Source organism: Rhipicephalus microplus, chromosome 6 (assembly GCF_043290135.1).
Source record: "Rhipicephalus microplus isolate Deutch F79 chromosome 6, USDA_Rmic, whole genome shotgun sequence".
In the NCBI taxonomy this organism is placed as follows: domain Eukaryota; kingdom Metazoa; phylum Arthropoda; class Arachnida; order Ixodida; family Ixodidae; genus Rhipicephalus; species Rhipicephalus microplus.
In genome coordinates this window covers 134057028-134069555 of record NC_134705.1, presented here as the reverse complement: position 1 = coordinate 134069555, position 12528 = coordinate 134057028, and the positions used below count along the sequence as shown (strand labels likewise).

At 43.5% G+C, this 12528-nt stretch overlaps 1 protein-coding gene across 1 annotated transcript in view; it reads left to right on the top strand.

The window, feature by feature from the left end:
* Nucleotides 1-976, top strand: part of LOC142766029 (uncharacterized) — a 51949-nt gene extending 50973 nt beyond the window's left edge. Inside the window, exon 9 of the mRNA XM_075867842.1 lies at nt 659-976. Within this exon, the coding sequence (XP_075723957.1) occupies nt 659-864 (206 nt within the window). The 3' untranslated portion in view covers nt 865-976. The remainder of the gene's footprint in view (nt 1-658) is intronic.
* Nucleotides 977-12528: the final 11552 nt, after the last annotated feature.

The following is a 12528-nucleotide window of genomic DNA, read 5'->3' as shown; positions in this document are numbered from 1 at the left end:
GTCGAACCTCAGCGGATTAAATTCCAGTCCCCGGTGTTCTCTCTCTCTCTCTCTCTCTCTCTCACACACACACACACACACACACACACACACACACGCGCGCGCACACACACACACACAGCTTCAGAAGCCAACGCAAACCTTTTCAACTTTTCGTTCATAGTATCTCATAGGCTCTAATCAATCGAGCTCCATAATAAACTATGCCGAAGATTTCACAGTTATAATTGTTTTGATATAAGTATCTAGTTGGCCTATTTGCCTCTCATTATGACTGCGTTTATAGCAAATTTAGTGTTGATATATAGAGTTTTTTAAGCTTGTTGGGATGTATGTTCTTTGCGAAACTTTCACAATGTGTTACAAGGAGGCAGAAACTAGGGGCATGATAAGGGCTTCTTTTTTTGAACAACTTTGTGCTTAGCTTGCTTAAGTATGCTTGATTGTGGCGCTAAGTACATACTTCTCAGTGAAACAAAGGGAGGAGGTAAAGCAAGATAGGGATTTGCCCCTACACTTTCATTTTTATTTAACTACCTTTACCTCGAAATGTATTTTGCGTCGCAAACAAGCACATCTAAGCAAATGCCGTATACACCACTGCTGCAGTACCACCGCGAAGTAACAATTCAATCTTTATTCATTCTTAATGGCGCAGGCTACGTTAACAAGGACGGTCAAGCGAGCCCTTGCAAGACTACTCAGCCGACGTTCAAGTGCCGCGACGAACTGAAGAAGGTGACAGCAAGATACGACTCTGGCGTAAGACCCTGCCGCCTGGTTCGGATCTGCCTCAGCGGAGGCTATGACACTATTGAGGAGTGCAAGCGACGCTGCGTAGGCAAAGCCTTCACGATTCAATAACGTCAGAACGACCATGGCCAGGAACTCTGTTCTCAACTCGAACAATGCGAAAACTTACACATTTAGTCTTGGTTAAGCACGCAATAATAAACACTGTATTACGGATTGTGAACGCAAGGGTGAGAGCAGAGATTCATCCTAAAGGCTGACTTCAGTGATTTTTTGTGGTCAGTGAATGTCAAATAGGTTACCTGGGTACGCTCATTCGCACATTTGCGCCATTCGAGGCAAATTGAAGGCGTGAGAGTTTCGCAGACTCTTTTCGAATGAATATTATAGCTTGTCTCGAAGCGCTCACCTCGCTTGCCAGAATTTATGGCAACATTGTGTGTGTGAAGTTGAGTTTTGCCAGGCGAAAGTAACGAACTGGTGTGCCACTGCAGCGTCTGGTTTTCTGCTATGTATTGTCTGGGTTCGGCCGGCGCATCCTAGGTTGAGTGTGCGATTTTCTTTTCCGTGTTAATGGGTGGGCGATAGGTGCCAAGTGATGTTGCGTTGAGAGCCACACACTATTCGCCATATATTCACTGTAACAGTGTAAGCGTTTTAACCGATCGCCACGGACAGCGTGGACAAGCAGTGCCATCTGGCGGGCATCATATGAAATCAAGCAGGTTCCGGCGGCGTCAGGCAAATATTTACGTCACACGTAGAAGCACACCTGGTGGGGTTTCAGTTTTGGTATCACCGTTTTCCGGTAATTGAAAAATTTTCGAAATTTTTGAGCATTTCAGTTATCGGCGCGTGAGAAGAGTGTCCAAAGAACATAAGATCTTCATTATCTTGATCATGGTCGAAAATCCGCCGGAGTTATTTTTAAGGTGTACTGACACAAAATTTTCTTGCCTAGATAGCCTGCGGGATTTATTCCAGTGAACATGCCTTTAATGTCTCTGAAATATCAGCTGCGAATACAGCTTGGAGTGTGTTCTGCATAAAATTTGAAAATTTTGTGCGCGAATGGTGCAAACGTCCCAGTTTTATATATATATATATATATATATATATATATATATATATATATATATATATATATATATATATATATATATATATAGTAGGAGTAATAATTCAATGGGCCAGTTAGTTCTCGTGAAGGTATGGGATATGACACAACGGCACAACGGGAGCAATGTCAACAAGGATAAATATATTTATTTCCCAACAGTTTCAGGAGGGGTCCTCCCTTCATCAGGGGATAAGTTACTCATCCCCTGATGAAGGGAGGACCCCTCTCGAAGCTGTTGGGAAATAAATATATTTATCCTTGTTGACAACGCTCCCGTTGTGCCATCTCCCATATATATATATATATATATATATATATATATATATATATATATATATATATATATATATATATATATATATATATACACACATATATATATATATATATATATATATATATATATATATATATATATATCTTTTGCCGAGTTTGCTTCAGAAGACGTCACCTCGGCGGCCGCTTGTGAGTCAGTAGCCACGCAAGCGTTGAATGTTTAACTTCTAGCGACGCTGCTGTCCCGTTCCTTTGCGATAGAACTTCTTAATTTAGACAGTTCAGAAGCACGCCACAGTTCTGTATGCCGTGATAAGCATATCTCTAGTTTAACGTTCCTAAACCACGATCTCAATATGAGGGACGCCATTTTGGAGGGTTCCGGAAATTTCTACCACCTTAGCCTTTTTAACGTGCACCTATATCTAAGCCCAAGGACCTCGAGCACTCTTGTCTCTATAGAAAACGCTATTGTCGCAGCCGGGATTCAATCTCGCCCCTTTGGGATGAGCAGTCGACCGCCGTAACCATTAGATCACCGTGGCGGGGCAGATCCGTATGCTAACGTGGTCCAGCTTTGCACTCTCTGGTTTATGATAGTTGCACGCGGCGGCCTGTCACTTTTTGGTGATGTCTCAAACCGATACTGAGTCTGGTGGGTAATCAGAAGTTTTATTTTACTGCCACGCACTACAGCGTCATTTTATGGAGAACATGCAACTCAATGCGGTGAGAAAACAGGAGGCCGAAATTTTTTTTGTGTCAGTACCCATTTAAAACTACAAGTAATTGTCTTTTGAAACTACAAGTAATTGCTTGATTCAGTCAATTCATGGGTCAGCAGCAAATAAAGCGAATCACGAAGAAATAAAAGCATTGCCATCATTGACATTTGAATCAGGAATTCGTAATTCTGCTTTGTATAAAAAAGACTTTAAAAAGGATTTTTTGAACGAAAGCCTCTAAGCATTATTTTTTTCTCGTCAATTTTCTGAAGCCATCAACTGTCAAGCTTGTGCAGGGTAGTAAGCGCTATGACACTCTAAGTTGAGAGCTCTAATCACAGACGAAACAATGCTGATATGTACATCTGTAGCACATTTATCAAATTTAATTATCACGTAATGCGTAAAGCGAACAAACATTTGTTTGAACGTGTAAGCAAAATGTAGTTTCTTTGTTTTCAAAAGTAGCCACGTCTACTACAAGTAATGAGTCCTCTCCCTCTTACTATGAAAATAGTTATATGGCCACAGCTGCGGGCCCACGCATCTCAATGAACACGCTTCTGAAAACTAAACATGGCCCTGCATATGATTCTCGTCACATGCAGAGAAGTCTATAAGGAAGCACAGAGAAACCATCCGAAACGTCAATTGCCTAAAAGTGTTTCTTTCATGTGAAATGTTGTCACTGGAAGCCACATATGAAGTAGCTACATATAATGTATTCATTTCTTAACAAAATAGTTTGATACCATATAAACCGAATATAGGTTGCGCTATTAGTGAAGGTCGCCGTCACATGGACACTCCCAGGGCCATATACTTGAAAGCTTCCCCTTGCGTGTTCAGCCACTTTCGGAGCATTGTAAATATCATAGGGGTCTCAAAAGTGCAACCTCATCTGAAACATAAGGCGGTACCCTTCGAATCCGAGGCTGTCAAGCATAATTGATTATATATCTCAACAACACGAAAAGGTGGGCTAGTTGGTATATAATAATTGTTCTGTGAACTGGTAGCGCGTGAGGAACACCCGCACGAAGAAAAGAGGAGGCACACAGCACGAGCGCACACAACACGAGAGGAGGCACACAGCGCTCGTGCTGTGTGCCTCCTCTTTGCTTTGTATGTGGGTTCCTCCCCCATTTACAGTTCACTAAAAAATAATTTCAGTTCACTGAACCAGGACATAAACTTTATAACCTTATGTCCTGGTTTCGGAGCATTGTAAATATCATAGGGGTCTCAAAAGTGCAACCTCATCCGAAACATAAGGCGGTACCCTTCGAATCCGAGGCTGTCAAGCATAATAAATTATATATCTCAACAACACGAAAAGGTGGGCTAGTTGGTATATAATAATTGTTAAGTGAACTGGTAGCGCGTAAGGACCCCCCCCCCCCCCGCACGAAGAAAAGAGGAGGCACACAGCACGAGCGCACACAACACGAGAGGAGGCACAGAGCGCTCGTGCTGTGTGCCTCCTCTTTGCTTTGTATGTGTGTTCCTCCCTCGTTTACAGTTCACAAAAAATAATTTCAGTTCACTGAGCCAAGACATAAGCTTTATAACCTTATGTACTGGTGAATCACAATCAATTATTAGCCATGTTGCCAAACAACAAACTCTAATGCTAAAGACATAAAACTTCAAGGAAGCTGCTTTTTTTTATTCGATAGACCCCTCTTCCATGCTGTATTTATTCCATCTATGTGATTTACCTTGTTATGTCCTTTGTATTTGCTACATGATGTACCATCTAATCGCATACACGAACGTTTATGAGATACGTGTATTGAAATTTCTGAAGTTATTTATTTCAACATTCATAATAACTCTAAACAAGTTCTGTACACCTCAGCCTCGTTAGCTTTCTTCTGACTTTGGTTTCAAAACATCGCTTTCACGTTTTCGACTTACGAACGTTCTGGCATACAACTATCTTAAAACATTTATAGCTTCATCATACAAAGCTGATTCTGGTTATGGCCTCCACGATGACCAGAAGTGTTTTGAACTGTAGAAATCAGAGCGATATCGTGTATTGCTACATTATGTGCATTTTGAATAAAGTATAGCGTTTGCGACGGGTGCGATTGCCATGCCAGGACGTTGCTACGATTAGGCAGGAAGACATATATTCTGAAAGCAATGACAATTTCCGCACTTTACCAGAATAAATCCCGTGAAATTAGGCTCTAAAAATTATTGTGAGAGAAACATGCTACTGAAGAACCTGTTGATTAAGCAAGTACATGGGAAGAACAGACACAACGGTGACGGTGGTATTTTAGGGCGAGTGCTTTTGAGATATTTTGTGAGGCTCGTAATCCACGTGAGCACGGGGCTTGGCACACCAGTGACAGCACTGTCCGTACATACGTAGATTCTTGGATTACAAACATTCCCAGAGGAGGGGAAACCTTCATAGTTTCTATAAGAATCACCCATGAATAGCTAAGCCTATTAATGTAAATATAGTGTCTTTGCGTCTCGATGACATAATTATGCGCGAATGAGTTTGTTGTACCCAAGCAGTATTGAGTTATTGGTATTCACATCCCTCGGAATGTGGCTGCCGTGGCCAGGAATGAAATCCATCGTCGGGCTAGTGACACAGACCTACAGACCTTTTCACCTTTTTCACATCGCCTACGACTGAGCGCGCGGTTGTGCAGAAGCAAAAGTAAGCATTTATTGTTTAGCCAAGAACATTAACGATGCTGTTTTCGTCATTCATCTGGAGCTTGAAACGACCAGAAAGCAATCGCAAGCAGAGGAACAGCTCATGAAGCGAGTGCATCAAAATGTAGGCGCGTGGTGGCGGGCATCAAGAGTCCGTGCCGTGACGTCACCTAGACCCCCCACAGAGAAAGCGCCAATCCTGCTTTTCGGGGCTAATATAACCCTTTCTGTGGAGATATGGGGTGACTGTATGATATGCATGGCCACGCTAGAACGCCACGGTTGCATTCCGGCGTTGCCATGGCCCATTTATTGAGCAACTCACCCAGAAAACGTATTGTAGTCGTTGTTTATTTCGAACGCACACAGCGTTTCAAGCATTAACCAAAAAATTGGCGGATCACACGTACAGTAGAAATCGATGATATGCGAAGCATGAATGAGAAAGGTTGATATGTCACTTTAGAATCAGCACAACTTTACGAGGGGGAGGTAAATGATGGCGTACATGACTTCCGTGTCATGATTATCATGTTGGATTTGTCGTTTACCTTGGTCATCGATTCACGTCACGAGATACGACATTTGGTATATGTGGAGCTAGCGAAACGGCAGCAAGTGCATCATGAAGGGCCTTTTATACTCCAATGCAGCGTGGACGTGCATGAACGCTGGGCACAGCGATGCTACGTTAGCAAAACGCGACCGGCGCTACCAGCGTTCGTAGGCGTGACCCGGCAGCAACCGGCTCGAAATGCGATATGCTGCATTTCATTCCGATGCGTTACCCAGACATTACGGCCTCTCCCTCTTTTCTTGACGGAGCGACGTCGGACGCGCTGAAACGCGCATTCGTAAAAGCAACGCAGTGCGGCGCGCACCTGTGAGTATATGGCAGGACCGGCGCCTAGCGCGGCAACGCCGGAGTGACGCGACGGAATGAACGCCGGCGAGCACGCGCACGGTGTCCCGCCGAAATGTATTAGCACATTAACTGTGACATGTAGTCATGTTTTCACATGACACACATCTCATGATTATCATGTTTGCACCCGTCACATACCTTCTTCACCCACTGAAGTCACCTAATACCAAATTTGGCATGTGTGAAGCTAGAAAAACGGCCATTAGCGCATCATGAGTGTGGAATGTAGTCGTGTTCTGACATGACACACGTCGTGATTATCATGTTTGGATGCGTCATTTATATATGTCGTCCGTTCACGTCACGTAATACCGAATTTGGTTCATGTGAAGCTAGTGAAACGGCTGCGGGCGCATCATTAGTGTAGCTTGTAGTCATGTTTTTACATAACACGCATCTCATGTTTATCTTGTTTGCGCCACTATCATACTTTCGTCATCCATTCATGTCCCGTAATACCAAATTTGGTGTATGTGAATCTAGCGAAACGGCCGCGAGTGCATCATATGTGTGGCATGTATAGTCATGTTCTAACATGACACGCATCTCATGACTATCATGTTTGCACCAGTCGTATACCTTCGTCTTGCATTTGTGTCCCGTAATAACGAATTTGGTACATGTGACGCTAGCGAAACAGCCGGGAGCGCATCATGAGCGTGGCATGTAGTCATGTTGTTACATGAGACGCGTGTCATGATTTTCATGTCAGGATCTGTCGCTTGTGTTCTCCATGCAATCATGTCGTACCATACCAGTTTTGCAACATGCCATGTGAACGAAACCACCGCAAGAGCTGCAGGACCATGAAATGTACATCATAATATACATAACATACATGTCATGATTTTTATGTTATGACTAGTCATATATGTTCTTCATGCAGTCATGTTAGGTCAAACCAAGTTGGGTATCGATACCATTATTGAAACGGCCTGGAGAGCTAAAAGTCGTAGGTGGCTAGATAGATAGACAGATAGATAGATAGATAGATAGATAGATAGATAGATAGATAGATAGATAGATAGATAGATAGATAGATAGATAGATAGATAGATAGATAGATAGATAGATAGATAGATAGATAGATAGATAGATAGATACGCTCAAAGTCGCCAAAGTTCGCTAAGAAATGCTTCGCATTTAAAAGTTAAAATAAAAGATGGAGCATTACTGTACACGCCTGAAGCCCACGTGTTAGCCCAACACGTGGTGAAAACGTCAGAGCACACGGTAGGTTTTAGCTTAGCGCTCTCGATAACGTTCTAGTTTTGAACCTCCTGAGCAAGCCAGTCACCCTATTCCGAACAATCGCGCTTGATTAACGGCTATACTGGGAGCCATGCCTCAAAGTCTCGACAAATTTTAATCCTTTCTTGATATTGACGCAAAAAGTATCGTGGTGGGCTGACACTGATGGCTTCATAACGGTTTGGCTTGCCAAGGCTGCCTGTGCCACTTAATGCTCTCTCCTTTCTTGTTCTTTCCTCCATGATTCTAAGTACTCCTGCTTTCCGTAACATACCCACATTAAACCAGTGGATGGGGAATGGTCTGCGTAGAATACCTTCAATGTTTAAAAAAATTTCTGGCTCATCTGTGGAAGCGAAATTCTCTGCGAATAATTTCACTTGCTTTTAGATCATATAAACGTAATTTTAGCGACATTCTCAGTGCTTTTATTTCGGCAAAGAGATCTGGACAGGCACGTCTGCTAGTGACACGTTATGACGCTGATGTAAACGCTCCCTAGCGGAAGACCAGACGTACCTGACGGGTCAGCAACATCTCGAAACTTTTCGTGACACTAATGAAGAAGTTTACTGCAATGAAGTCTTCTACTGCACGTGTCATGAAAGCACCGGTTTCACCTTCTGAGCTTTCGAAAGTTCCAAAGCCAGAACCCAAGAAAGCCAGAAGGGTTAGAAATAGAAAGAAGTAAACGAGACGATAGGTTGAGAGATGCTGCCCGTCGATCGAAGTTCTATGATTGAGAACCTCCCACGAAGACACCCTTTCGGTTCTTGGCGCGTGCGCTAGACGGCCACACTCCGAGCCGGAAGCACTTCGGGGAGGTTTCCGGCCAGCTCACATCTGGTGAGCACCGTTTACGGTCGGCCGGAAACGTGACCTGGTATTAAAGAAGCTCGCCAAGTGCCATCATCTAAGGAGAAGCATTGTTGTTTCCTCAGAAGTTGATTGACCGAATTCAGAGCGACGGGCTACGATTTGGGCTCAAATTGAAGCGGCCGCCACATTTACTCGCACTAGTGTTTAGAGCCAGAAAATCTTGTTTTATGCCTCCGCAACGCGAAAGGTTGGCAGACCTAAACACTTCTTAAGGTAAAAGAATTCATGGAACTGTGTTTAGATAAATGAACGCTACATATAACATCAAAACTACGTGAAAAATATGGCTGATACCTCTGTCTAGGAATCTGTATAACACGAAAGCAAAACGTGTGTTTACAGATGCAGTTGAGGATTTATTGCGGATGGTTTCGCTACATGGGTGAAGGAATGAAGGCTACAGCAACGATTTGTAATGTCAGGCGATGGAAGGCAAACCTCTCAAAACTTGGTGGGCGCAGCTTAAGCAGATAGCTGGCACGAAGTGAGCTTACATAGGTCGAGCACGGATTTGAAACTGTCACAGCTCGAGAATCAAAGCACGTGGCTCGAACAGAAACTCACCTACAAGTAATCACAGGACAAGCGTGAACAACTGTGACGATTCTTACTTCATCGTGTGTGGCCGGCGTGATCCTTTTGTGAACGCGGCCACGGCATTGAGTGAACTCTCCTCAATCACTAAACGAGAGCGCGCGCTTAAGACGACGCCCCGTGCAGGTATACAATGTCGTGGAGGTGCGCGCGCAGCTGAATGCGAGGGGAGACGACTTTTAAAGAGCGCCCAAAGCGCGCCCTTTCTGCTATCTCCCTACTAATGACAAAAATGCGCTGAAGTTGTGGAGCTATGACGGCCTCTAATAGGTGTATGGTGTATATAAATAGCTTGCCCTTATCGAGCTGAACCACGTATGCTCTGTGGCTTATCGGTTTCGCACCATGCGCTACAGAGCGAAAGGTCACAGGTTCGAAACTGAACGGCACAACTTTTAAAGACGATAGTCTTTCTTGGGGACTTTCGACAGAAAAATTTTGGTCTCTCTGTCTGTCTGTCTGTACATTTGTCAGTTTGTCTGCACCTAACGATACCTCAAATGCCACTAAACAGCCAATCCGATCCGCAGCGCCCACCAATATTGCTCAAGGTTTAGCCTTTAGAGTTGTGCGATTGTCAATAAAAAGCATTTATTGCACATATCTGAGGCACCATAACAACACGTACATGTTTTGTATGTCTGCCTTTATACTAGAGGAGGCACACACAAGTAACTTAAGGACTGTAGCATTTGTCGCGCTTCGCTGTCAGTTCAAGGTGAATGCTCAAAAGGTAAGTGTTTCCAACGCTTTGCTACGACTACACGGTGGTGGCAGCCGCCCGTCGCTTTGCGCTCTACACCTTATCACCTCCGAGACTGGCGCGCATCTTTCTCCGCGAGTACGCACGCCTTAGTTTTCGAAGATAGCCGCCAGATGGCGCTCGTGTTTAACGTACCTTGCTCGTTCGCCTTCGCCACATGCTCGAGGCACTCTAACGCAGCGCCTCCAGAATACTATTCACCGATTCTCTTGCGCAGAACATGATATAAACGTTTTGTTCACTCTCTCCAGACGCAAGACAATCGTCTTTCGACGACATTTGCAGTGTAACATGCAGATTCAGGCCAAATTTTTTTTCCGTTTTTTTACAATTTTATATGTGCATTACTACATTATAGTCGTGACAGAAATACTTTAGTGGAGCCGTGGGGTACCTTGGCATAACACTTTCATGTTAAAAAGTCTGTGAGCCTGCACTCGCGGCCAAACAGTAATCTTCATAGGTTGTTAATTGGCACAAAATTTATTGGCTTACCATTATTCCTAACTAAACTAAAGTAATGTTATTCTCACCTCAAAATAAATTAATGTATGGCAGAGGATTTTGCCCTGTTTTAGTGATAACCACCCAGTCTCAGAGAGAGAGAAAAAATTGAGCAAAATGCAGTGAGGTCAACTAGGATTGTAGCAGCTGGTTTGCTACAATCCTGGTGATGAGGGTGTGATGGAGATATGGGAGAGGCACATGCTTAGGTTTAAAAATCGAGTATGACCTAATATTTATAAGTCATTGAAGTCATTTAGAAAAGGTATGACATAGAAAACGCCTTGTAATTTGGATACGTCCATTGTTTTCAAGCCAGTCTTTCTCTCACCCTACTTTGCATTTGTACACTGATGCATAAGCTCCTCAGGTAACACATCCACTGTTTAGCTAAAGCGCAGCCGCGGTGGTCTATAGTGGATGAGGCGCTAGGCGGAAGACCCGCAAGTCACGGGATTGAATCCCGGCCGTGGCGGCCGCATTCTTGATGAAGGCGAAATTGCTTGAGAGCCACGTGCTTAGATTTATGCGCACGTTAACGAACCCAATGTGGTCCACATTTCCGGAGCCTTTCACTATAACGTCTCTCATATTCATATGTTGGTTTTGAGAAGTTAAAACACAGCAGTAATCATTACTCTTCCTTACCTGAAGCACTACAATTTATCCAGGACCAGGCAATTGGATTAACCACGTCAAGCCTAACTCATACATTTGAATGATTTGCTTTGGCATCATACCATTAGGCATGTCGCTCTTCTTTTTTTATTGATAATATAAAAATATAGTAAAACATAACATTTGATAATTTTTATCCTCTCTACTGTAGAGTAACCAAACGCGTTTTGCGCTGCATATGAAGTTCACGCTGGAAAAACTACGAGGTGATTCAAGGAAACGCAGTTTCTTTTATCTTTGGGAAGTTAAAGCTAAGCAGTAATTATTACTCTTGCTTACCTAAAGCACTACAAGTTATCCAGGACCAGGCCATTGGATTGACCACGTCAAGTTTATTTCATACATTTGAATGATTTGCTTTGGCATCATACCATTATGCAAGTCGCCCCTTTTCTTGATTGATAATAAAAAAAGGTATTAAAACACAAGAGTTGATAATTTTTTATCCTCTCTACTGTAGAGTAACCAAACGCATTTTGCGCTGCATATCAAGCTTACGCTAGAAAAACTACGGGGTGATTCAAGGAAACACAATTCCTTTTATAGTCATTTAATTAGACAATACAGTAGTAATTTATTCCATTTGTAAGTAACAAATCATAGTGTTCCCGCCACCACGAAGCATTCGACGAGATATGAACAAATCGTGGTTTTATACGAAGACTTGCAGCTATAACTCTTCAAGTTCAGTCTCGCGTAACTCAAACCTCAAGCGCAAGAGAACATGGCTGCTCTAAAGCTTTGTGTTATTGTTTCTACGTGAGTTGCGCATTTTTCTGTACATATTCTTTTGAATGGTTGATATGTGGAGTTTCACGTCAGAAAACAACCATATGATCATCAGAGAAGCCGGAGTGGAGGGCTTCTAAAATTTCGACCACCTGGGGTTCTTTAACTTGCACCCAAATCTGAGCACACGGGCCTACAACCTTTCTCCCTCCATCTAAAATGCAGCCGCCGCGGCCGGGATTAGATCCCGCGACCTGCGGGTGAGCAGCCGAGTACCTTAACCACTAGAGTACCGCGGCAGGGCCATGTGTATATTCTTTTGATGCTACCCTTACACAATGCCCTGTTGGGCCAGTAGGATATTTAGAATAAATAAACAAATAAAAAAATATATAAATAACAGATAGCTACGGTTTTTCCCATCTCTTTTTTGAGACCACCACTATCGGCTGGTGCTTGCCGAGATAGCACGCGCACCAGTGATCGTGACCGCTCTCTTGCGACTACAGTACGCAGTTGCTAATCGGCTACTTCCCTCTCTCCTCCCGCCCCCTCTCCGCAAAACGTTTCTTTATGGTCCCTCAGGATGGGCTGGAAATACCCACTGTGGCTGAATAGCCATGCAGGTTCCCCATGCGGTATGAAA